The sequence below is a fragment of the Rhinichthys klamathensis genome, unplaced genomic scaffold, assembly GCF_029890125.1.
Source record: "Rhinichthys klamathensis goyatoka isolate OS25496 unplaced genomic scaffold, OSU_Roscu_1.1 h1tg000053l_1, whole genome shotgun sequence".
NCBI lineage: Eukaryota > Metazoa > Chordata > Actinopteri > Cypriniformes > Leuciscidae > Rhinichthys > Rhinichthys klamathensis.
The window spans coordinates 3,460,417-3,487,217 of NW_026606598.1; the positions used below are offsets into that span (position 1 = coordinate 3,460,417).

General features: G+C 43.1%; 1 protein-coding gene across 1 annotated transcript; it reads left to right on the top strand.

Annotated features, from left to right (window-relative positions):
- Nucleotides 1–4,513: 4,513 nt before the first annotated feature.
- Nucleotides 4,514–26,801, top strand: opn3 (opsin 3). Its single transcript, XM_056248218.1, has 4 exons — nucleotides 4,514–4,948; nucleotides 7,557–7,876; nucleotides 25,724–25,975; nucleotides 26,518–26,801. Exons 1-4 carry the CDS (start codon nucleotides 4,636–4,638, stop codon nucleotides 26,782–26,784), a joined length of 1,152 nt encoding a protein of 383 aa, XP_056104193.1. The 5' UTR covers nucleotides 4,514–4,635; the 3' UTR covers nucleotides 26,785–26,801.

Below are 26,801 nucleotides of genomic sequence, written 5' to 3' on the forward strand. Positions count from 1 at the left end.
AAAATGGCCAGCATGTAAAAGATGAGTTCACACACATAAAGATTTGGTGTAGGATTTACTTTGAAGCATTTTTTTACTCAGAAATTGCTAGTTAAATTTCACAAATAATCATAAAAATGGGCAAGAAACACATTAGATCAGATGTGAAATAGTAAAGTAGAAAGACTGAAATAGTATTTTCTTCTTACTTTCATTTTCTACAGTGCAAAGATTTCTATCATCATTTACTCACCCTCATGTCATTCCAAACCTGCATTATCAGCTCTTTTCTATCATGATAGGTGACAGAAAATATTCATAGTCTTCTAAAGCTGTTTGATGTGAGAAACAGACTAAAATGTAACTTATTAATCACCATCAGACCATGTGCGTCACTGTTTTTGAGCTTGCACAAGCATGAATGAGATCTGACTGGTAAAACAGTGAACCTTTAATGTGTTTTTTTCCCCACTCCCGCTCAGACAACTCGCCAAAAAAGCTTGTAAATAAATCAAATCTTTCTCCACATCTATAGAGTTACTTCTAAACACTGATTGGAGTTGTGAAAATATCATTGGACAGGGAAGACAAAAATGCTGATAAAATTCTCAGATGTTGTTCCAATAAGGACACCGATTTGTATGTAATATGAATTAATGATTCATTTAAATAAGGGTTATTCCATAACGGTGACCCAATTCATCAATGAGGAATGGTTTTCGAGGAGAACCTCTTATGAAACAGTTTTTCTGATGCTAGAAATCTCATTTTATCCTGGTAATTGTCTCTCTGCACAGTAACAAGAGACACCACAGCAAGAGCACAGGATCAACTGGCTCGAAGTTATCTTAGATGATCAAGGTCTCGGCAGAAAACTGCTGAAATAATTGTACAGTTCGCACCTTTTCATGTTCTTATACTGTGAATCCTCAATTTTACTGGGGGTAAAAGCAAAAACCACATAAACAAGGAGAATGCCTAGCAAGCAATTTTGCATTTAAAAGATATCTAACAGCCGTCCAAACACAGCCCTGACGTCTAGGCTAAAACAAGACCAAATTTGGGCTGTCAGTGAAAATTTTATAGACGTCGAACCAATGCAATCCAAGAATAGACTAGTCATCAACCCACAGGCTTCGCATATAACATGCCAAAGAAATGAAACCAAACACCTTGTAATCACTGTTGACTTTGCTTACAGGATGGTATACCTCTCGCAAGTTATTGTGGCAAAAACGACATGTAACCAAATTCAAGGTTATTTTGACTAGAAGTGGGTTACTCAGAGCCAGACAATATATTCTACATACACTCACCGGCCACTTTATTAGGTACACCTGTCCAACTGCTCGTTAACACTTAATTTCTAAGCAGCCAATCACATGGCGGCAACTCAGTGCATTTAGGCATGTAGACATGGTCAAGACAATCTCCTGCAGTTCAAACCGAACATCAGTATGGGGAAGAAAGGTGATTTGAGTGACTTTGAACGTGGCATGATTGTTGGTGCCAGAAGGGCTGGTCTGAGTATTTCAGAAACTGCTAATCTACTGGGATTTTCACGCACAACCATCTCTAGGGTTTACAGAGAATGGTCCGAAAAAGAAAAAACATCCAGTGAGCGGCAGTTCTGTGGGCGGAAATGCCTTGTTGATGCCAGAGGTCAGAGGAGAATGGCCAGACTGGTTCGAGCTGATAGAAGGGCAACAGTGACTGAAATAACCACTCGTTACAACCGAGGTATGCAGCAAAGCATTTGTGAAGCCACAACATGCACAACCTTGAGGCGGATGGGCTACAACAGCAGAAGACTCCACCGGGTACCACTAATCTCCACTACAAATAGGAAAAAGAGGCTACAATTTGCAAGAGCTCACCAAAATTGAACAGTTGAAGACTGGAAAAATGTTGCCTGGTCTGATGAGTCTCGATTTCTGTTGAGACATTCAGATGTTAGAGTCAGAATTTGGCGTAAACAGAATGAGAACATGGAACCATCATGCCTTGTTACCACTGTGCAGGCTGGTGGTGGTGGTGTAATGGTGTGGGGGATGTTTTCCTGGCACACTTTAGGCCCCTTAGTGCCAATTGGGCATCGTTTAAATGCCACGGCCTACCTGAGCATTGTTTCTGACCATGTCCATCCCTTTATGGCCACCATGTACCCATCCTCTGATGGCTACTTCCACCATGTCACAAAGCTCTAATCATTTCAAATTGGTTTCTTGAACATGACAATGAGTTCACTGTACTAAAATGGCCTCCACAGTCACCAGATCTCAACCCAATAGAGCATCTTTGGGATGTGGTGGAACGGGAGATTCGCATCATGGATGTGCAGCCGACAAATCTGCGGCAACTGTGTGATGCCATCATGTCAATATGGACCAAACTCCCTGAGGAATGCTTCCAGCACCTTGTTGAATCTATGCCACGAAGAATTGAGGCAGTTCTGAAGGCAAAAGGGGGTCCAACCCGTTACTAGCATGGGGTACCTAATAAAGTGGCCGGTGAGTGTATATTACAATGTTAAAGATCACCTTAAAAAGTGGCTTATGTCAAACCAGATGTGTAAACATTTTACTTAGGTATTTTAAATAATATGTTTGGGGTATTTGTCTATTTGTGTTTTAGCATATGTGTCCTTGTGTGTACAAATTAGCAATGTTGCTATAATCCGGCTTGTTTTATGTTCATTAACATGCATTGTTCCTATCAAATAAATAAACAAACCAATTGTTGAAATGACTAAATCTGGTCCATCGGTTTTGGATATCGCTCATGTGCTGGATGTGAATGGTCACAATGCACAGAATTATTTCAGAGCACTGAGACCACTACCATGCAGAATGTAAAGTGCTGTGGCAGGTCAAGGAAGGTTAGAGAGCATTTTGACAGAAAGATGAAAATAACCCTGAATGCGGGACCACATCAACACAGATTCTAAAGACCTGGATGAGACCTCCAACCTCCAATTTCATCTTGAACTGTAAGATTTGATTGAGAGGTTGTGTGCCAGTAAAGAAAGTACTGTAGTTTAGTTTTCTTAGATTAGTTAAGAAAACAAAAACAAAAAAAAACTTGCATTTGCCAAAGAAAATAAGGACTGGAGTGTGGAAGATTGGAGTCAAAATTGCATTACGGTGTCATGTTTGTAGGAGATGACTGGAGTGTTTTAATACCAAATGCATGCGTGTGCCATTAAGCACGGCAGGGGAAACAATGTTATTGGGAACTCGTGTCTGCAGCAGGTTTTGAAGGATCTACAAAGTTGCAGGCACTTTGAAAATGGACCAATACTTGTGAATCCTGCTGGACAAAATGTCAAGTATGGAGGATCTGTTTGGAGATCAAATGTGTATTTTTCAACACAATAATGATTCCAAACACACCGCAAATGCAACAAAGTTGCATGCAATGAAAGTGTTCATTCTCAGTATTTTGAAGTCTTCGAGTGCCTCCTCAGTCCCCTGACCTCAAAGCCATTGAAAAGCTTTGGGAAATTATAAACCTGCATTGTGAGAAGTCACGCAGGTCTTAATGAAGCTTATCTTTGGGAAGAACTGAAGGAGGATTGGAAATACGTTAAATACAACACACGTACAAAGTTTAGTGAGTCAATGCCCAGGAGAATGGCTGCTGTTATCAAAAACAAGGGAGAGCCAACAAATTATTATTACATTGTAAGCAATGTATATCATTTCCTGTGAGCTTTTTGATTTTCTATGGATTTTTGCATAATACAATAAAACCCTTTATTTAATTATATGCAAAAGTTTGCCTAAAATAATGGCCAAATAATTTTGTCATTTTAAAATCCTAACCAAGTTTAGTGTATTCTTCCCAGTCTCCTCTATACGGTATATATGACTAACGGTGGATATTTTGCTTTGGCATTTGTTTTGTATCAAATTATTAAATATGGAACATGAAAGTGACTGAGTAGGGTTCATTCCAGTTTTACTGTCATTCACAGCATATTAGTAGCCTATGCATAACTTCACGATTAGAATAGCACATTAACCCCTCTTACTGTCACTCGTTTTCATAAACAGCACATTTTTTAACATTAGCCTACCATTTCAAAAGCATAACAGCGCGTTTTATACGGCGCATCACCGTGACTATGATTAGTCTTCTTATAAGCACAAAAAAGGAATAGCCTATTATAGTCATCAATTGTCAAAACAGCGTAATACCACCTGTGATTAATGTTCAGTTCAGAAATGCATGTAGGTGTCAGTGTCCTAACAGTGCATTAATACAGCACATTATCAGCTATTTTTCTCTCAGCACTTTATGCTAATCATCATCGCCGTTCTTGTCATAAGTTTTCATAACAGCGCAGTAGATGCGGAACATCACCGTTACTGTGATTAGTGTTCATAACAGCGCACTACACACTAGGCTACACCACAACGCTCAGTCAGCAGTGACAGGCAATCACTGCAAACGCTGGAAGTCTCTTGTGGATCCGGAAAGAACTTATACGCATTTCTCTGGAGCCTAGGTGACATTTTTTTTTCTTCTGAGACGTCTTCAGCCTTATTGACACACTGAACTACAAACACTGGTCGACTGCCCTGATTCCTTCTGGACGGGCTGCTGACCTTCAGGCGTTTCAGTGACCATGCTGGAAATACAGTTAGAAAAGAAATGAATTCTTTCAATGAAACATCGAACTTGGAGAATAACTATATTTTCGCCGATGAGACTTATCAACTCCTGACGTTCACCATCGGATCTATCGGTGTCCTGGGCTTCTGTAATAACATCATCGTCATTATTCTCTACTGCAGATTCAAGAGACTCCGAACTCCGACTAATTTGTTAATAGTGAATATAAGTGTCAGCGATCTGCTGGTGTCCCTCACTGGAGTTAATTTCACATTCGTCTCGTGCGTGAAGAGAGGATGGGTCTTTAATTCTGCCACATGTGTTTGGGATGGATTCAGCAACAGTTTATTTGGTCAGTTCTGTCTTTTAGTTTCTCGATCATGTATCGATAGAGTCACCTGAATAAGTTTTCGGCTAAACCCTACTTCGAATTTAATTTTAAGAGTCATTCTTACATGTTTTTTTTTCTCTGTTTACTTCATCAATACAGATCAGTTGATTTGCATATTCCGTTTGGTGATGGCTAGTTTATTCGTCTTTTAGCCTTTATGATCTTTCTGAAAACAGTCATTTTTAAATGTTTTTGGTCAGTTCAGTTGTCATTAAAATGGTCTCATATATTGCTGTGTTAACTCAGGGAAAATGTTAAGAACAAAACGTTTATACAAGTCACGGCGTTTGTTTTGGTGCAGTTATGTAATACGTTTTAAAAACGTTAGCCTATAGAAAGCACATATAAGCAGATGTTAAATATAAGCAAAAGCAAATAATTTAAAATCATCTTGAACATACGGTACCTGAGTGCGTAGGTTTAATACGGAAACCATACAGGACCAAACTGTAGGCTACCGCGAGGTTTTAAAAGATAAAAAAATAGGCTACAGCCAACGAGTACCACCAACCACATTTAGCTATTTGTGTGTGGGGTGGTATTTATCACAACTGCCAGGCATTAAGTAAACTGTAAGTAAGTTGTGATTCTTTATATCTTAATATTAGATTTGTGAAGGTCTAACGTTAGACTTTTTGAATGGTCGCACGAAACAGCCTACATTTCTCACGCGAACAAAGTCACTGCAGCAACGCCGCCGCGCGCAGCGTGACTGACAGGATCTCGGACACAACCTATACCTCGCGACGAATTATCTGAATAACTTCTAAAAAGCCACGATAACAAGACAACACATTGGAGTAATATCATTTACTTATAGTTGTATGTTAGCTGCCTTTAAGTATGGAAGTATGGAATCGCTGGTAAATGGAGAAGAGAAAACACACTGCATTGATAACATAAAATTAACATTAAATGACTTTGGATAGCATAGCTGAAAACATTTGATCTTGTAAGAATTTGATGAGAAATGTTCACATTGAGGTATTTCGATTAGATCTTAGTAAATCAGAGGACAGTTTGAGATATTATTGAGATATATTTTTCAACTTTAGAAGAGGCGTAAGATTGTAGGGTCTTTTTCTTTGGATGAAAATCTTAGGGACAGGAAACTTAATTCTCTGCCATTTTGGCTTTTCTACACCAAATGATCTCATATGATCATCATCTGACTCATTTGATGCAATCTTGTTCAAGTTATTAAGGGATATTTGGCAGCATGGATCAAATTAAAGGAAATGTATGGTATGGCTAACTTTATCTAATTATATCAGATATTGCCTTAGCTTCATGGTCATAAGAACATTAAATGCTTCATTAGGCCTATTTGATATTGTTACGGAAAGCAAAGATGCAGCTCTAAGCGTTCGTAAACAACTGTGATACACGAATGAAAATAAAAGTCCATCTGCTGCAGGGAAAGATAAAGTCGAATAGAGTCGGATAATGGCACTTTAATGGACCAGAAATAACCGGTAGAATATCAACAACGCATCTGTGAGAGGATATGCTTTGAGAAGAGCTTTGTAATCTCATTTCTGAAAGATAGATATGCACCTGCGCCCCCAAGGTCACACCTGCTGTTATTCAAAGACTATCATCCCTCATGATTGCTGCTGTACTGCCTCATTTGATGCATTTAGATGTGAAATCAGAATCCTTTTATGCTTCTACAGTTGTTTGTACGGACATTTGAGTCTATGACCTAAATTTTTGCCTCCTTGAGAATTGACTTATTTAAATAAAAACAGTTTTGAAGAGAAGTTGCTCAGTGTGTAATCCTGCATTATATTCCATATCAAAATTACCAAGCACAGTTCTATGTGATGTAAAAAGAGGTCTGTGTGAATATTTCTGACAGCTGAGAGGACAAATGCGAGTGCTGCCTCCCCACCGGCTCTGTCACTGAGGACTGTGATGTCTGGGTAATTGGGGGAAAGTCTCTTGGCAGAGTAGTCTCTGTCTGTGTATACTGCCACTCTGAGATACAGTTATTTACTTATAAAAATGAAATGATAGCAATTACTATGATCCATCATCTGTTGAATTTAGGACTGTATCCTGGGAGCTTGATTTCTGTAAAAGAATAGGCAAACATTGTTTAGCATTTATATTTATTTGTATAACACTTTTCACAATATATAGCCTATAGTTTAAAAGCAAATTTACAGAAAATCATGATTTTAATGTTTTTAATAGCTCAATATCTTCATACCTTATCGTTGCAGCTGGGCAGTAATATAGTTTACATTTACAGATGTGTGAATCTCACAAAATCTGTCAAGAAAATGTCCAGATAATTTCACCCAAAAATCAAAATGAGAATTACAAACAAACTCAAAGATAAATATCTGGACACTTCTATCTATCTATCTATCTATCTATCTATCTATCTATCTATCTATCTATCTATCTATCTATCTATCTATCTATCTATCTATCTATCTATCTATCTATCTATCTATCTATCTATCTATCTATCATCTATCTATCTATCTATCTATCTGTCTGTCTGTTTATCTGTCTATCTAGGTCAGCTGTCTCTTTATCTCTCTTTTCGTCCTTTAAGGTATCGTGTCCATCATGACTCTCTCCGGCCTGGCGTATGAGCGCTACATCCGTGTGGTTCATGCCAAGGTCATTGACTTCCCCTGGGCCTGGAGGGCCATCACACACATCTGGCTGTACTCTTTGGCCTGGACTGGAGCTCCTCTCCTGGGATGGAACCGCTACACGCTGGAAGTCCATCAGTTAGGCTGCTCTCTTGACTGGGCGTCTAAAGATCCCAATGATGCTTCCTTCATTCTCTTCTTCCTCCTCGGATGCTTCTTTGTCCCTGTGGGTGTCATGGCCTACTGTTATGGAAACATCTTGTATACAGTGAAAATGGTAAGGCAAACACTTTCCTTTAATTATGTGTGCCACAGACTGAAAAAAATGGTAACCTAAAAATAACAACATCTAAATTAATCATTTTCTCGCTGACTTTGTCTCTGGATGTCTCATTTATACAGTACGTATATCTCCTTCAACCTGATAAGCTACAAACACACTACTTCTGAATCAAAAAATAGTGAGCTGCCTAACTTTGTAAGGGGTTTTTCATTGATTTATGGTGGTTGTTTCAATACATGGTCTTATATATATATTTATATATACATACATACAGTATATACACCACACACACACACACACACAGATTTGGGGTAACGCATTACAAGTAACGTGAGTTACATAATCAATTACTTTTTTCAAGTAACTCGTAAAGTTACTTTGTTTTCCCATTTACTGACTGACAGCTCTCCTGTCCCCATGTTGACAGAAATCGGATTAAAGGGATAGTTCACCCACAAATGAAAATTAGCCCATGATTTACTCACCCTGAAGCCATCCTAGGTGTATATGACATTCTTCTTTCAGACGAATACAATCGGAGTTATATAAAAAAATATCCTGGCTCTTCCTAAGTTGATAATGGGAGTGAATGGCTGTATGTCTTTGGAAGTCCATCAAATGTATTCATGATTAAAGTGCTCCACGCGCCTTCGGGGGTTAACAGACGGCCGTACGCATCGACTTACGCCAAAAGAGTTGCCCTTGAACTTGACGCACAACGTAATGGCGGCAATTGACGCCTCTCGTGGTTCAAACAAACAGGGCTGGGCAACCGTGTTCGTCATTACGTTGTAGTCGATGCGTACAGCCGTCTGCCGGTCTGAGCTAGTTATTTTAGTTGATAAAGTATTAAATATGGATATTTTTCTTACACGAACGCTTCACTTCAGAAGGCCTTTATTAACCCCCCACCCCCCGAAGACGCATGGAGCACTTTAATCATGAATAGATGCGCTTTGATGGACTTCCAAAGACAGCCATTCACTCTTATTATCAAGCTTGGAAGAGACAGGACATTTTTTTTATTTAACTCCGATTGTAGTGGCTTCAGGGTGAGTAAATCATAGGCTAATTTTCATTTTTGTCTGAAAAGTGCAGACACATTGTGTGCGCTGTGTGAACATGATGGTTATTGTAGTTCTAGACTAGCCTGGGAAAACCCAGACAACTTCCGGCAAATTTAGATTTGCTCTGAAAGTTAGTCTGGCAAAGAGCTCATTCAAGCTCATTTCCAATCCGCCGAAATCTAGGCACCAATCAGAAACGTTGGGGCGGGCTTTACACGATGACGACAGCGCTGGGATTTTGAAGCAGATTTTGTAGCCTACATTACAAAGATGGATGCCGCCGTCGAACATCACTCGTTCGAATCAGCTATCGCGTCTGTTTTAAGCGATTTGAACGTTTCCTTTTTGTTAAAAACCGAGCAAAGAACAACACTCGGAGATGTTTCTCCGCTGCTCTGCATTCGTCATCTCCTTCATCGCTCTGATTGGTTTTAGGTCTATCCGGGACGTCCGTTGGTGACGCCCCTCTGGAAATGATTTGTCTATGACGCTTTGCCAGACCATAACTCAGTTACAACTGAGAATGGTCTGGTTTTAACCAGGCTAGTTCTAGACTAAATGTGAGCATGCATTTACTCATCTCCCTTGCACAAAACAGATTTAGTATTCAAAATAAATAAAAACAGTGAATGCAAACTCAAATTATTACGCAAACCTACAATAACACAAATATACTTTTTATATATTTAATCTCACTTTATTAACCAGTGTCTTTGCTGCTGTCCTTCGATGATCCAATTCAACCACACTAATAAGCAAAAATTACTTTAGATTAATATCACATTTGCGTTTTATATTGATGAAGTTAAGGTGTGGAATTTTTTAGAACAATTTTGTCCTATTGTTCTGAAATCCAGAATGCTAGCACAGCTGAAAGGTTCGTTTGAGCCTAAGACTTATTCATTTCACTTTTGGCGTGAAAAGGCCTTTACATTTGCCAAAATAGAACTTTTGCTCTTTTTTTAAGTTAAAAAACAAACAAGCAAGCCCAGTCTAGGTGAGAAAAAGTAATGCAAAAGTAACGTAGCGTATTACATTCCAAAAATAATTAAATTACACAAATTTAGTTACTTTTTTTATACATAGGCATAAACAAAACTGTATTTTAAAGCATCACATGACCTGTGATTTGCATGTCACCTGAGTTTCTTTCTTTCTGTTTTTAACCTTCATCATTCTCTCTTGTTCTTTTATAAACACACTGTCAAGCTGTTGTGATTTAGCAGTGTATGGGGCCAACACATTCTGTATGAGGGGCTATTTCAACTAAAAGCCTATTGTCTGAAGGTGCCTTCAAACAATAAGCAGAGACTGTGATTGTGAACGTAAATAGCTTGCGGTTTTCATCAGCGCAGCTCCTGTGCGTCAGATTTGATCAGGTGTGCCGTCCAGGAGGGGGAGGGCAGGACTGCTGTAAAATGATCTACAAATGATTGTGTTCTTACTGAAGCGTTTGAAATACAGTCTCTTATCTCAGCTTTATGTACAGAGACAGCCACAAGTAAGCCATTTGTAGGTTGATTCGCATGAAAGCATTCAGCAGGGTGACATGGCCAGCAGCCGTATCTCTATAGCCCAAGACTGGTTGCCCACTGAAGCTGAGCAGGGTTGAGCCTGGTTAGTACCTGGATGGGAGACCTCCTGGGAAAACTAGGTTGCTGCTGGAAGAGGTGTTGCTCACCCTGTGGTCTGTGTGAGTCCTAACGTTCCAGTAAAGTGATGGGGACACTATACTGTCAAAGAGCACCTTCCTTCGGATGAGACGTTAAACCGAGGTCCTGACTCTTTGTGGTCATTAAAAATCCCAGGATGTCTTTCGAAAGAGTAGGGGTGTAACCCCGGCATCCTGGCCAAATTTGCCCAATGGCCTCTGTCCATCATGGCCTCCTAATCATCCCCATATATATATACTCATTGGCTTCATCACTCTGTCTCCTCTCCACCAGTAAGCTGTGTGTGGTGGGCGTTCTGGCGCAATATGGCTGCCGTCGCATCATCCAGGTGGATGCTCTACATTTGTGGTGGTTGAGGACGGATATTCCCCCTTCCATATGTAAAGTGCTTTGAGTACCTAGAAAAACACTATATAAATGTAACAATTTATTATTAAAAACAGCAACACTGGCTAGTTTCTGGTGGAATTATCTGTTGTCTGATCAATGGCAGACTGCATACATATATATTTATGTGTGTGATGGCGTGGATCAATATGTGAGATACAGCAGTCGATCAGAAAATGTAAAACTGCTGGATCGATTAAACAAACCACAACAACCACAAAGTGATGATGAGCAGCCGATTATGTACCAGCACAACACAAGATTGCATTTGGATTGAATCCAAGAATTGTATTGATTTGAGACAGAAAAAAAGCATAGATTGAAAGGAACAAGCAGCTCAGTTGTGAAGTTCATGCATGCATACACACTGGTAATTGTCAATAAAAAGTCCAACACTACTGAGATGAAGAAAAGCCAGTGAGACATAAACAATAGGTTACTGTCGTAACCCCGGTTCTCTGAAACATCGAGTGGAGAGATCCACCTATGGGAAGGGCATCCGTACCTGACCTCTGCAGAAGCATCCAATTGCACCAAGTCTGGCTAACAGACAGAAGCGCGCAGCCAATGCCAGGTGAGGCCACACCCCCTTACCTACGGGCATATCACAGCTGGGCGCGCTGCTATTCCTCAGTCAGTATATTCGCTTCTCGTGCGGCAAGCGGGGCAAGGCTGGTGGATCTCTCCACTCGATGTTTCAGAGAACCGGGGTTACGACAGTAACCTATTGTTCTCTTTCATCATCTCGTTTCGAGATCCACCTATGGGAGAGACATGGACAGCTCCCCGATTGCCCAATACACTCACAGTGAGGTTCTGAAGGCCAGAGAAGGACGGTCACCTCAGAGAGGCGGTGCCTGACACGTCCCACAAACATGACCCTGCAAGTTTTCCGCCACGCTAACTGCTGTGGACAAGCAGGGCATGAAACATGCATGAGACACATACATGATAATGGCCCCCGCACCACCAATGCACATAGCTAAACCCAAGAAGGAATGCGAATGCTTGGTGACAGGAATGAACATGGCCAGCCGGCCCATTCACTCCTCGTTGGTTAACCAAACGGGGCTGTGGGAAAGGGCTAAGAGGACCCTACCCCTAGGACCGAGTGTGCCACCGAAGTTCTGGTGACATCCAACCGGTAGTAACGCTCAAAGGTATGAGGAGAGGCCCAGCTGGCCGCGGAGCAGATGTCCTGCAGTGGCACTCCCCTGAACAAAGCCCAAGAGGCGGCTAAGCCCCTTGTGGAATGAGCTCTGATGCCCCTTAGGGCTGCACTCCCTTTGCTTCATAAGCCATAGTATAGCGTCCACAAGCCAATGTGAGAGGCATTGCTTTGAAATGGGACTCCCCTTGTGCAGGGGAGCCCTAGAAACAAAGAGCTGGTCGCTCTTGCGGAAAGCACTGGTCCTGGTCATTATGCTTGCAGAGCACGGACGGGACACAGAGCATTCAGCCCCTGATCCAAAGGGTGGAGGGTGAAAAGCGGATAGCTCCAAAACCTCCGACGTGAACGCAGGGAAGCATTTCGGCATGAAGGCCGGGTTAGGCTTAAGGAAAACCTTATCTCCACTTAGGGAGAATTTGGCGCACGAGGGGTGAACCGAGAGTGCATGTAGCTCACTGACCCGTTTAGCAGATGCCAAGGCCGAGAGCAAAGCTGTCTTGAGGGACAGCAGCTTAAGGGAAATACTCCCCAGAGGCTCAAAAGGATACAGAGACCGCGCTTCCAGCACCATGGAGAGGTCCCACTCTGGGACAGATACAACAGATCTCCTGATGACCAGCAAAGAGCGGCGTGCACCCTCCATAAATCTGCGGGTTAGAGGGTGCTGCCTGACGGTGGAGCCCCAAAACCCACATGACAGGCTGAAATCGCAGCCAGGTAGACCTTAATAGTGGAAAAGGACCTGCCTCTTTCCATGAGGTCTTGCAGGAAACACAAAATATCAGGCACCGAGCACTGATAAGATGTGAAACCACGCCCATCATACCACCCTTCGAACACTTGCCACTTACAGCCATATAGGGATCGCGCGGAAACGGCCCTGGCCTTCTGAGTAGTGGCGATTACACGCGGCGGGAGCCCCAGTGCATTTTGGTTCGTCCTCTCACGGGCCAGGCCCAGAGAGCCACCCTGTCCGGGTGGGGGTGGTAAATCTCCCCGTTGGCTTGGGACAGTATGTCCGTGCGAGGGGGGAGGCGCCATGGCTCGGCGTATAACAGAGGGATTATCTCTGCCAGCCATGGGGCTTTGGGCCACCTGGGTGCTATTAGAGTGAGAGACAGGCCGTGCTCTCTCACCCTGGCCAGAGTGAAAATTATCAGGCACAGGGGAGGAAAAGCATACAACAGCACTTTGGGCCATGGGTGGGCCAGTGCGTCTGCCCCGAGGGGCGCGTCCATGTCCTTCAGCGAGAAGAACATAGGACAATGGTGATTTTCGCGCGAGGCGAAAAGATCTACGGCTGCCTGTCCCATCTCATCCATAACCTCTCCACTATCTGCGGGTGAAGACGCCAATCCCCGTGGATTGGGTTTCCCCTCGATAGCAGATCCGCGCCTCTGTTCCGAATGCCCGGGACATGAGTCACGCGTAATGACAGAAAAACCTGTCTGCTCCACACCAAAAGCCTGTAAGCTAGAGCGTGGAGTTTTGACGAGCGCATGCCACCCTGACGGTTGATATAAGCCACTACCGTGGTATTATCGCACCGTACTAGAACAGGATGTCCCTGCAGGCAAGGCAGAAAATGATTCAGAGCTTTCCAAATAGTAAAAGCTCTAAATAGTTAATGTGCGCTGAACGTAGTCTGCTCAGCCACAGACCGTTCACCGTTCTGCCTTCCTGGGTGGTTCCCCAGCCTGTTAAGGACGCATCTGTCGTCAAAACTTTTCGCATCGTACCGTCCCGAGGGGGGGTTCCCTGTGCGTAAAAGTTCTCACTCACCCAAAGGCGCAAGGCCGCCGAGCAGGCGCGCGTCATCGTTACCGAGCGGCAGAGATCGCAAATCGGGCTGAAATGTAGTGTACAAAACCCATTTCGTGAACGTTCTCATTCTCAGGAGACCAATGGCACAACTTGGATAGATGAAGCCATGAGATCCTGCAGCCTGAGGCATGTGCGATATTGTACTCTCGCCCCTTCACTGAACTGAGACAGACAGTCCATCAGCGAGCGAACGCGCTCTTGAGAGAGACGCGCTCGCATGGAGACTGAGTTCAATTCCAAGCCCAGGAAAATGACATTCTGACTGGGAGTCAGATTGTTTTCGCTCGCATTCACCTTGAACCCGAGGGATGTGATGTGCGCGAGCACCCGGCCGGTGCCCAGCGACACCTTCTCCTTTGATTTGGCTATGATGAGCCAGTAAGTCAGAATTCTCAGCCCTGATAGTCTCAGGGGCGCCACGCCCACCTCCACACACAGACAGAAAGTTCGGGGACTCAAATTGCACCCGAACGGAAGAACTGTGAATTCGTAACAAACGCCTTGGTAGGCGAAACGAAGATATTTCCTGTGTGGAGGGTAGATGCTTATGTGAAAGAAAGCATCTTTCAGATCGACTGATGTGAACCAGTCGTTCTGCTTTATGGCACAGGCGAGAGAGGCTTGTGTCACATTCTGAAATTGAATTTCCTCAAATGTTTGTTCAACACTCGAAGGTCCAATATAGGGCGGGGGGGCGCCACGCCTTTTGGAACATGAAAATACCAGGAATAAAAACCATGGTTTATCAGATTGGGTGGCACCATCTGAATCGCTCCCTTGTTAGGAGGGAGGAAATTTCCTCTTTCAGAATGTGTGTGGCGTTTTCTTCTGTGTGAGAAGAGAGAACGCCGTTGAAATGCGGAGGTTTTATTGCAAACTGCAGCTTGTAACCCTGGGTTACAGTACGCAAAAACCCACTCGGGCGCTGAAACGGCTTGCCAAGCCGCTTTGTGACTCGCGAGCGCCCCCGCTCGGGCCGGAGCGGAGCTGTATGGGCCCAGCTGGTTCATTTGTGATGCAAAGGCGCCATCTAGTGGGAACACTAGAGGCAACATGCAGGGGTTTGGAGGGATTTCCTCTCTCTGCAGTGAGAAGTTTTCTTTGCGGAGAGAGGTCTCCTCTCCAAAACGAATAAATTTGATTCGTAGCTTTGTGTGTTTTGTGTTGGGCAAACACTGGGGCCAAAGCCTTTATTGACAGAGTGAGGGAAACATAGTGTGGTGTCCACTGTACTGAACTTTCCCTCACAAGGTGTCCCCAAAAGTGGGATAAACACATATCTCCTGAACACATGAACTGGGCAGTCTCAAGTGCAGGCAGAAAAATAATATCCGCGGAGAGAGATACTCTCTCTGTAACGGATTTATTTAATGCGTTTTTTTTTTTTTTTTTTTTTTTTTTTTTTTTTTTAAGTGTTATTTAGTTATGTGTGTGTTTTGTGTTGGGGAACACAGGGGCCTTACACACACAACGTCCACTAAAAACACATCGGCTGGACAGCCGCAACTGAGCTGTGTGAGCCCAGTTGGTTGATTTATGAGGCAATGGCGACCTCTTGTGGACGGACTCAGGGCGACATGCATGGGATCAGAGAGATTTGCTCTCTATGTTGCCGCTGGCAGATATATAAATCTGCACGAATTCATTTGATTCGTTTATTAAATGTGTTGTTTAGTAATGTGTGTGTTTGTGTTGGGAAACACTGGGGCCGAAGCCTTTAATAACTGGGTGAGGGGAACCAAGTGCGTGCGGTGTGGTAACACTGCTATGTACTTTTCCTCACGACAGCCCCCTCCCCCGTAACTTGTTGTTGTGGGGGGGAGGGGGACACACACACACAACGTCCACTAACATGCGGGCTGGGCAGCCACGCGAGGGGATTAACCGACCGTAGGTGGGAGACCCTGTTAGTTAACGTTACTCCCAATGGTCGAACAACAGGCAGGCCGCTTGCGTTCGGGACCGCCTTCCTAGGAAGGCATACATTGAAAACCTCAACACGTAATCGTAACAAATCAAGGCCCGTGAGACCGTGTTAACAGTCTAGCGGGACGCTCCGGCCGTTCAGACTGGGCGGTGGTCCCAGCGTTTACCCGTCGTACATATTCCTATCCTGGTCGGTGGCGCTCTGTGGAGCTGGCCACACAATGTTGAAACGAACGGCCGCTCGCTCACAAACTTCCAGGAGGATGGACGGAGGCAAAGCCGCGTGAACGCTAGCCTAGGGAACGCTAAAAGGACCGCGTCATCCCCGTCGCCGGAACCGACCGGTTCGTCAACGAGAGTGAGGTTTTCCCGCGAAGATGTCCTCTTCAGGGAATGCGGATTGGGCTGATGTCAGCTCAAATATTTTAGAGAGGTGGCGCTCCGGGAGTCCCCCGGTAGCGCGTCATCATCACCGTGTCTCTCCTCCGAGTCAGAAAGGCCGAGCACGGCGCGCTGTGTCGTGCAACTAAAAGCCGGCTTGGTAAAAGTTAGCTACATGGGCAGCAATTACAATGACCGCAATTCCCCGGGTTCTCCAAAGCTTGAGCGTGTTAAGCCCAAGCAGACCGCGCAGAACGAGAGGGTCCTTATAGCGGCGTTGAGAGCACCACACGCGGCCGGGCAGGCTCGTCGTGCTAGGCTGTTCCCCGGGGGAAGCGGCTGTTTAGACGGTCACATAGCCATGGGCGGGCCAGCGGTGAAGAACTCGGAAAAATCCGTGGCGGGCAGCCATGTAAAGGAGGAGCAGGTGAAGGACAGCGAGAGCTCGGGCGGCTCCGGATGCAAAAAACACAGCGGATAGGCTGAAGAAACGACTGTCACTCACGTCTGGCGGAGGCTGATCTGGCGATATGTCCTCCTGAAGACTCGAAAGTGAGCAGCGTAACGTTAATCCAACCGAACTGTGTCAATGCAGAGATCGCGAGAAGCGAATGTCAACTGAGGAATAGCAGCGCGCCCAGCTGTGATATGCCCGTAGGTAAGGGGGTGTGGCCTCACCTGGCATTGGCTGCGCGCTTCTGTCTGTTAGCCAGACTTGGTGCAATTGGATGCTTCTGCAGAGGTCAGGTACGGATGCCCTTCCCATAGGTGGATCTCGAAACGAGATGATGAAAGAGAACAAAAACCTTAAAAAATGTAGATGACTTCAACACGGCTTTGGAAGCTTCATAAGGATACTACTAAAAGTTAAACCCTTAAAGCACAATACCAGACGAGACCCCTTGAAAATACATAAACACATTCACAGTGTTGGTATTCTTGCTCTGCAATTCACCCTAGAATGCACAGCAGGGGTTTCTTAATCATCCAGACTGCTTCTTTTCATTCACTATTTCATCTTCTCTCTGTTGGCAAAGGGAGGGTTTACAAAGTGCTCTGAGCGGAGGTTTTTTCTCTTATCTGCATCTTTAGTGTCCTTGACTTTAGAGGTGCTGCCTCTGTGTTGTACAGAACAGCTCCTCACGTCTTGATTATTCTGTTTTGAATGAGTAAACATAGTTAAGTGTACCAACAAATCCTTGAATAGATTAATCACGGAATCAATAAATGCATTAATGAATCAGTGAATCAATAAGCACATGAATGAATCAGGGAATCAATAAATGCATGAATGAATTAGTAAACTGATTCACTCATGAATAAATTAGTAAAATGGGTAGTTCCCTTATCGAGTCGGTCTCTCGACATTACGTATGGGGAAATCCATTTTCCTCGAATCATGAAGTCTGATAGAATAACTCTTTTGCTTGCAAATAGCCAATGGCGGTCCCGCCATCACCTGATTGGCTGACACTACTCAATATAGGTGACGGCGGGCGCCAAAAACCTCAGAATCTTTTTTGTTCACTCGAGTCTGTTTTCACCATTGATGTACGCATTCAGAGCGGAGTATATTAAGGAGTTTTAATTCCCCTCTCGCGTTCCGGTGGATTATTATGTCTCTTTGTCGCCCGTGTGGTGGACCCATCGAATCCCCGGACGCACACAACTTGTGTGCTGTGCCTGGGTCGGGACCACGCAGAGGCGGCACTCGAGGGATCGGGATGTCCCGCCTGTGAGGAGCTTCCCATCAGATCCTTCGTGCAAGGCTGGCCGTTACACGTAGCGACGACCTTGTGTCTCCTGCCTCTCCCTAGTCTGCCGCCGTCGAGCCGCGGACCGGGAGACGGCAGAGATCTTCATTCGCGGGTTCTGTTGAGGCGCTGACGTCGGCCCAAGGTCCACGCCATCCTCACGTGGCAGAGCCCGTGAGTTACTCTTGAGGCCATTTACCGCCCTCTTGAGGAAGCACGGGAATTATCTCGTTCGGTTACGACGATGACGACACCAATGGTCCGAGTCTCCGTCTGAAGGCACCCTCGCCTCTTTGGATGCGGAGCTTATGGCCATTCTCACGGTGGCAGATATGGAGCTGGAGTGGACAGCGCCCAAGGAGCTGCCGTCGGAAAGGTGGCCTCGGCGCGGGCCGTAAAGCTGAAGCGAGCCAGAGCCTCCCTTCCGCCAGAGGCAGTTCAGGAAGTCGCTAAAAAAAAAAAACAAAAAAAAAAACACAGCGCTCCTGATGTGCGTGTCAGGGAGGAAAGAGCGCGGGACATGTTCGTCGGATCCGTGCGAAGAGGGCGTGTTCCCGCCCAGAGTTCGACGAGAATGTGTTGTTTCTGAAACCGCTGTGTTCTGTTTCAATAACAAGGTACATTATATGTCTCAGCAAAAGAGCTTCTCTCCCCAACATTATTACCCGCCTCATAGGTGAAGCCTCTCCCCCGGGAGACGCATCGCAGAGCGGAAGCTCGGGGAAACCCGAGGAGATGGCTATCTATGTCCCCGTGCATGATGCCGCGGACGAGCTATACCATTTCATATAGCAGTCAATGCTTCCCCGGTGGCTGGCGCCCAGCCCTCGCCGCAGCATTCATTGCCCTGTATCCTTCAGTGCGATGGCGATTCTGATTACTACACAGTGTGTATTCACAGTTGTTGCGCGATGCAACTGACGCTGTGTTACGTACACACCACACTGTTATGTGTAAGGATTTATGCCATTATATATTGCCCTGTGTCCTTCAGTGCAATGGCTATTCTGATTACTGCAAGTACGTGTTCACAGTTGTTGCGCGATGCAACTGACGCTGTGTTACGTACACACCACACTGTTATGTGTAAGGATTTATGCCATTATATATTGCCCTGTGTCCTTCAGTGCAATGGCTATTCTGATTACTACACCGTAAGTATTCACAGTTGTTGCGCGATGTAACTGACGCTGCGTTACGTACTCACTACACACTGTTATGTGTAATGATTTATGCCATATATTGCCCTGTGTCCTTCAGTGCAATGGCTATTCTGGTTACTACGCAGTACGTATTCACAGTTGTTGCGCGATGCAACTGGCACTGTGTTTACGTACACACTGCACACTATATGAATTTGCCGTTGTATATTGCCCTGTATCCTTCAGTGCAATGGCTATTCTGATTACTACGCAGTACGTATTCACAGTTGTCGTGCGATGCAACTGACGCTGTACACACTGCACACTGATATGTGTAATGATTTATGCCTTATATATTGCCCTGTGTCATTCAGTGCAAATGGCTATTCTGATTACTACGTATTCACAGTTGGTGCGCGATGCATCTGACGCTGTGTTACGTACACACCGCACTCTGTTATGTGTAATGATTTATGCCATTATATATTGCCCTATGTCATTCAGTGCAAATGGCTATCCTGATTACTACGCAGTGCGTATTCATAGTTGTCGTGCGATGCATCTGACGCTGTTTTACGTACACACCGCACTCTGTTATGTGTAATGATTTATGCCATTATATATTGCCCTATGTCATTCAGTGCAAATGGCTATCCTGATTACTACGCAGTGCGTATTCATAGTTGTCGTGCGATGCAACTGACGCTGTGTTTGTGCACACTACACACTGATATGTGTTATGATCTATGCCGTCATATTTTGCCCTATCCTTCAGTGCAAATGGCTATTCTGATCACTACGTATTCACAATTGTTGTACGATGCAACTGACGCTGTGTACACACAACGCACTGACATGTGTAACTATTACGCCGCTATATATTGCCCTGTATCCTTCAGTGCAACTGGCTACTCTTTTACTGTGTAGTCACAGTTGTTGCGCGATGCCACAGACGCTGTGTTTTGTACATTGATATGTGCCTATGATTTATGCCGTTATATGTTGCCCTGTATCCTCAGTGCAACCGGCTATTCTGATTAACTACGCATTCACAGTCGATGTCGCTATGCCACTGACGCTGTGTTATGTACATTGATATGTGCCTATGATTTATGCTGTTATATATTGCCCTGTACCCTCAGTGCAGCCGGATATTCCGATTAACTACGTATTCACAGTCGATGTCGCTATGCCTCTGACGCTGTGTTTTTTGTACACAAAAATGTAACTATGCTTGTGCATAGTCTCAGTCGTCGCTACGGCAACTTGCGTTGCATCTGTGTAGATATTGAAGCGTTATGCTGCCCTTCAATGTAATGGACCATTGTGTACACATATTCATGCAGTTTCGGTCGCTTCAGCGACTTGAGCTGCATTATACACGCAGATGTTTAAAATGTGCACACTGATGTTATGTTGCCCTCTATCATTCAGTGCAACAACCAGCTATCCTATCTAACTGCATATTCAGTTTGTCGCTACAGCGACTACACTGCACTTATGTACGTATAAGGACGTGTGTTACTATTTTGTTGCTCTGTTTCTTCAGTGCAAAACTAGCTATCTTAATCTACCGTGCATACTCACCGTGCAGCTAGCCATCCTGATCGAACTGTACATCTCAGTTTCTGTCTCTACGCAGTTCTGTCGCTACGGCGGCTTATGCTGCGTTATGTACATGCATGGATGCGCTACAGCGACCGATGCTGTTACGTACATGTGCTATGCTGTTATGTTGCCCCGTTTCCTTCAGTGCAACTGGCTATTCTGTGCTAACTCGTCTACTCACAGTTGTAGCTACGGCTATGTGTTTGTGGTTTACTGAGGTGCTATGCTATTATGGGGCTATTATCTACTGCGTATATTCATCAGAGCCCAGGTGGTTACAATTCCAGCATTTTGCCCAGATGAGGTCAGTGTTTCAGAGTCTCAGAAGCACGCTTTGTGCCCCATGCGTGCCCTGCGTGCTTATGTGAACAGAACTAGCCAGTTTCGAACTTCAGAGCAGCTCTTCGTCTGCTACGCGGGTGCTAAGAGGCGGCGCGTTGTCGAAACGGAGGCTATCTCACTGGATAGTTGAGGCTGTGCACTGGCTGGCTTATGCTTCCCGGGAAGCGTTTCCCTATAGGGGTGCACGCCCACTCCATTAGGAGTTTGGCGTTATCATGGGCGTGGGCGAAAGGCATGTCTATTCAAGACATTTGTTTCGCGGCAGGTTGGTCGTCTCGTAATACCTTCGCGAGATTCTATAACTTGGATATCCCTTCATTCGCACCACATGTCTGTCAGTGCAGGGAGAGAAAGCTGAGCTGTCGTTGGACTAGGCTAGACTGCCCCGATGGCGCGCGCTCTAGCCACGGTTCGACTAGTCGTCAGACAGTGCGAGTTATTATTAGCATAGATATCATGTTCACTATATTGTGCCCTTTGTTATGCCCGTATTCATAGCCGGCAGTATTTTCCTAAGCACAATTCACTTTGCTGCAATCTCCCTCCATTCAGTTCAGCGTGCTTAGCTTGATGGGAGGGGCCTTCGTTGGTGCAGGGGCCTTCGTTGGTGCAGATGCCGAGTTGGCTCTGTGCCAATAGATGTTTCAACCAGGTCCGGTGTCTGTTCCTGAGAGCTGGGCGGGGTTTCTCCCACGCGGCGGGGGTTTTATTGTTCCCCATACGTAATGTCGAGAGACCGACTCGATAAGGGAACGTCTCTGGTTACTCACGTAACCGTAGTTCCCTGAGAGGAGGGAACGAGACATTACGTAACCTGCCGTGTGGGAGGGACTCTCAGTCTCCTTACTCTCGTTCAGCTAAGATTCTGAGGTTTCTGGTCAGCCAATCAGGTGATGGCGGGACCGCCATTGGCTATTTGCAAGCAAAAGAGTTATTCTATCAGACTTCATGATTCGAGGAAAATGGATTTCCCCATACGTAATGTCTCGTTCCCTCCTCTCAGGGAACTACGGTTACGTGAGTAACCAGAGACGATATTCAAATTGAGAGATTACTTAGAGTTGTATACATTTAAATTTATATTTACAACACGGTTTAAAAACATGTATTCCACCAAAGGGCCATTTATTATGAACTAGTTAAAGAAAAGCTGTTTAAAATGGTAAAACTTGACCAGTCAAAAGACTAAATATACACATTCCCTTTTAACCTTAATCTTGGTGTTAAAGTCCCCATGAATTCAAAATTGACCATACTTACTTTGTTTGCCTAAATTGATCGTTTTGTGGTGAACAATTCATCCATGCATGTCAATCCACACAAAACATTTTTTTGGCTTCATAATCTTTAATCAAAATCTGAAATTTCCCCTCCCCTCTGCATTGGAGGACCTTCCCTGATGACGTAGGTTTGACGGTTTGGGTGTCTGCTTAAAGGGATACTCCACTTTTTTTTGGAAATAGGCTCATTTTACAACTCCCCCAGAGTTAAATTGTTGAGTTTTACCGTTTTTGAATCCATTCAGCCGATCTCCGGTTCTGGAGGTACCACTTTTAGCATAGCTTAGCATACATCATTGAAGTGGACAAGACCATTAGCATTTCTAAAAAAAAAAAATGACCAAAGAGTTTCGATATTTTTCCTATTTAAAACTTGACCCTTCTGTAGTTACATCGTGCACTAAGACCGACGGAAAATGTAAAGTTGCGATTTTCTAGGCTGATATGGCTAGGAACTATACTCTCATTCCTGCGTAATAATCAAGAAACTTTACTGCCGTACCATGAGTGCAACAGGCGTAATGATATGACGCAGCGCCTGAAAATAGTTCCGTTGTGTTGTCGGAAGGTAGCCTATTTTCAGGCGCTGCGTCATATCATTACGCCTGCTGCACTCATGGTACGGCAGTAAAGTTTCTTGATTATTACGCAGGAATGAGAGTATAGTTCCTAGCCATATCAGCCTAGAAAATCGCAACTTTACATTTTCCGTCGGTCTTAGTGCACGATGTAACTACAGAAGGGTCAAGTTTTAAATAGGAAAAATATCGAAACTCTTTGGTCTTTTTTTTTTTTTTTTTTAAATGCTAATGGTCTTGTCCACTTCAATGATGTATGCTAAGCTATGCTAAAAGTGGTACCGCCAGAACCGGAGATCGGCTGAATGGATTCAAAAACGGTAAAACTCAACAGTTTAACTCTGGGGGAGTTGTAAAATGAGGCTATTTCCCAAAAAAGTGGAGTATCCCTTTAACATCCGTAACCACGCCCCTCCAACTGACAGTAGACAGACTGAATGAAAACACCTACTTTTCTAGATCCAATCAGGTGCTAGTTGGAAAAAAAGCCACGCCCACTATTTTGCCTCATTTAGTATTCCGTTTCTTTCGGAAATACGTCACAACACTGGAGAAAAGTCGTTTGCAACTTCCGGTTCACGGGGACTTTAATGAACAAAAAAATGCACACTCCTTATCATCTACCCAAATAATGAATCAATGAAGGTGTTATACGTGCCTTGTCAGCAGCATGACTATACTGGGTTTGGAAAACCATCTTCAGTGTGACTAAATTATTTCAGGAGAAAACTTTGATCAGCTGTTCACACCACCTCCATTGCGCACCCAAGCGGTGACCCAGTTCTGTTGTAGTTACACAATGGCAGGAGCTCTGAGAGATGCTCAGTCAAACTCAGCACATTTTATTGCTGTTCTTGCAGCTGTGTGAAGACAATGAATGCAAATTGTATGTTTAATTAAAGAAGCAAAAGCATTAGAGTTTCATAGGGCATTATGTTTCTGAGCATATGACGTCTGTCTAAAGCCAATCCGCTTGGAAAAATATATGTCTTTATCACCATGAACATAATGTGCAATATATTATGTGGAATTTGTTATGACCAGAGTTGGGGTTAACTCATTACAAGTAATGTGAGTTACGTCATCAGATTACTTTTTTCAAGTAACGAGTAAAGTAACGCATTACTTTTAAATGTGCAATAAATATTTGAGTTACTTATTCAAATAAGTCCCCATGTTGAGAGAAAAAGTGAAGCAGAGCTGTGTGAACATGATGGTTATTGTAGTTTTAGACTAATGTGAGCATGCATTTACTCATCTCACTTGCACTAAACTGATTCAGTATTCCTCAAAATGAATTAAAACAGCGAAATGCAAAGTCAGAATATTATGCAAACCTGCGATAATTAAATATGTTAAATAACTTAAATATACTTTATGTATTTAATCTCACTTTATTACTTTATTTAGTTGCTCTGAAAAAGTCATTACTAGCTACTTATTATCTTAAACTGTAATTAGATAATTAGATTACTTTACTAATTTCTCTCTTTAAAAGTATTGCATTACTTATTACTAATTACTTTCTAAATCCCATATCAACCTCGAGCAGTTTAACAATACGAGGAAAGAAATTAAACAGCTCTTATAATTCTTTAAATATATATATATATATATATAAAATTGCATAAATTATTATTGCATAAACTGACCAAAGTGAAGGGAGAATGTTACATTTAAAGCATACATTTTAACATTAGACGTTAAAATGTTGATGTTAAATCCACTGTTTTCTATAGAATTGTTACTCTATGAAGAATTGAATGCAATTACATCAGAAGTAACTGTAATTAAATGCTGAAAAAATTAAGAGTAAGTATTATACTTTATTTTTTCAAGGGAAAAGTAATTAAATTACAATAATTAATCAGTAATGCATTACACCAACACTGGTTATGACTTTTTCTGTATGATCCAGATGGCATGTATTATGTGTATTTAAATGACTGTAAATCAGTTGTTCTTATGATGCTTGTAAATCTGTTGTGTTCTGGTCTATTCTATTCCTTCTTTATCTTTTCTGTCCTCTAGAATAGTTTAAAAAAAATTGTTTAAAACATTTATGATAGCAACTTTTACTATGTTTTTTTTAATTAATGTTTGCTTGGTGTTGTGATGTTAAATTTGAAAATCATTTTTAACTTGTCACTTAATAACACAGAATTACTGTCTTTACCATCACGCCAAGAATATTAAAGTATAAAAATTTTTTTTTTACATCATGATCTGAGAGTAGCTTTATCATTACTAAATTAGTTGTCACATCAAACTGGGTTGCGTATCCCAAAAGCATCATGACTTAAGTTGATTGTAGAGAACATTGGCAATGGTCTTTACGCAGCCCTGGTCAGTATCTGATAATTAAATTAATAAATAAATATTGTTTAAATTATTTATTAATTTATGTTAGCTAATCCAAGGCTCTCCAAACAGTGAAAAATATCACTATACCATCACACACAATATAAAAAATCTAAGGTTGAATGTCATGACCTGGTCTTTTTTTTCTAGGACGATGTGCTAGATGTGCTTTACCAAAGGAAACAGATTTATAATAATAATAATAATAATAATTCATTACATTTATATAGCGCTTTTCTAGGCACTCAAAGCGCTTTACATAGAAGGGGTAATCTCCTCAACCACCACCAATGTGCAGCTTCCACCTGCTCATTTATGACAAAATGTCCTCTGTTCTCCTCCTATAGCTGCGCTCTATCCAGGATCTGCAGACGGTTCAGACGATTAAGATTCTGCGATATGAGAAGAAAGTGGCGGTGATGTTCCTGATGATGATTTCTTGTTTCCTGGTGTGTTGGACACCCTATGCTGTGGTCTCCATGCTGGAGGCCTTTGGCAGGAAGAGTATCGTCTCCCCCACGGTAGCCATCATTCCCTCTCTCTTCGCCAAATCCAGCACTGCCTACAACCCCGTCATCTACGCCTTCATGAGCAGAAAGGTCAGCAGGGGTCACTCAGTTCTGATGGAGAACCTTTGAGATTTTGAATAAAATTATTAAAATAATTATGATAATAAATAGTAATATAAATATTTGTATATACCTGTATTATTCCATCATTTTTGGGGCATAATGATTTTTTAATTATATAAAATGTTAGTAAGTTGTACCGTAAATTGTGGCATGAAAATCTTTATCTTCAAATCTTTAAATTATTCATTTTTTTGTATTTTCATTTATGAAATAAGGAATTGCTCAGACAGGATCTCGTACAAAAAGTAAAACTGAATTCATAAAGTTGTCAGCAGAATATGCACTGTAAACATTTTTTTTTCCAAAATTGTCAAATAAATCTATCTATCTATCTATCTATCTATCTATCTATCTATCTATCTATCTATCTATCTATCTATCTATCTATCTATCTATCTATCTATCTATCTATCTATCTATCTATCTATCGCTCGCTTACTGAATGTGTACTGTATGTCATTTTGTGCAGTGCATCTTGATGAATGTATTTCCTCTTTCTGATTGGTCAGTTTCGCAGGTGCATGTTACAGATGCTTTGTTCTCGCCTGGCCAGTCTGCAGCACACCATTAAGGACCGCCCCCTGGCCCGCATCGAACATCCTGTACGTCCCATTGTGATGTCGCATAGCCGCCCTGACCGGCCCAAAAAGAGAGTGACCTTCAACTCTTCCTCCATCGTATTCATCATCGCTAGCAATGACACTCGTCCTCTGGACATCACCACCAAATACAATGATGAACCAGACATCAATGCAATTCAAGTTCGACCCCTTTGACATTTGCCGTGGTAACA

Coding starts and splice junctions, on each gene's coding strand:
- opn3 (XM_056248218.1), top strand. CDS start 4,636: ATGAATTCTTTCAATGAAACATCGAACTTGGAGAATAACTATATTTTC. Junction 4,949..7,556: donor ATTCAGCAACAGTTTATTTG/GTCAGTTCTGTC, acceptor TCGTCCTTTAAG/GTATCGTGTCCATCATGACT. Junction 25,976..26,517: donor ACGCCTTCATGAGCAGAAAG/GTCAGCAGGGGT, acceptor CTGATTGGTCAG/TTTCGCAGGTGCATGTTACA.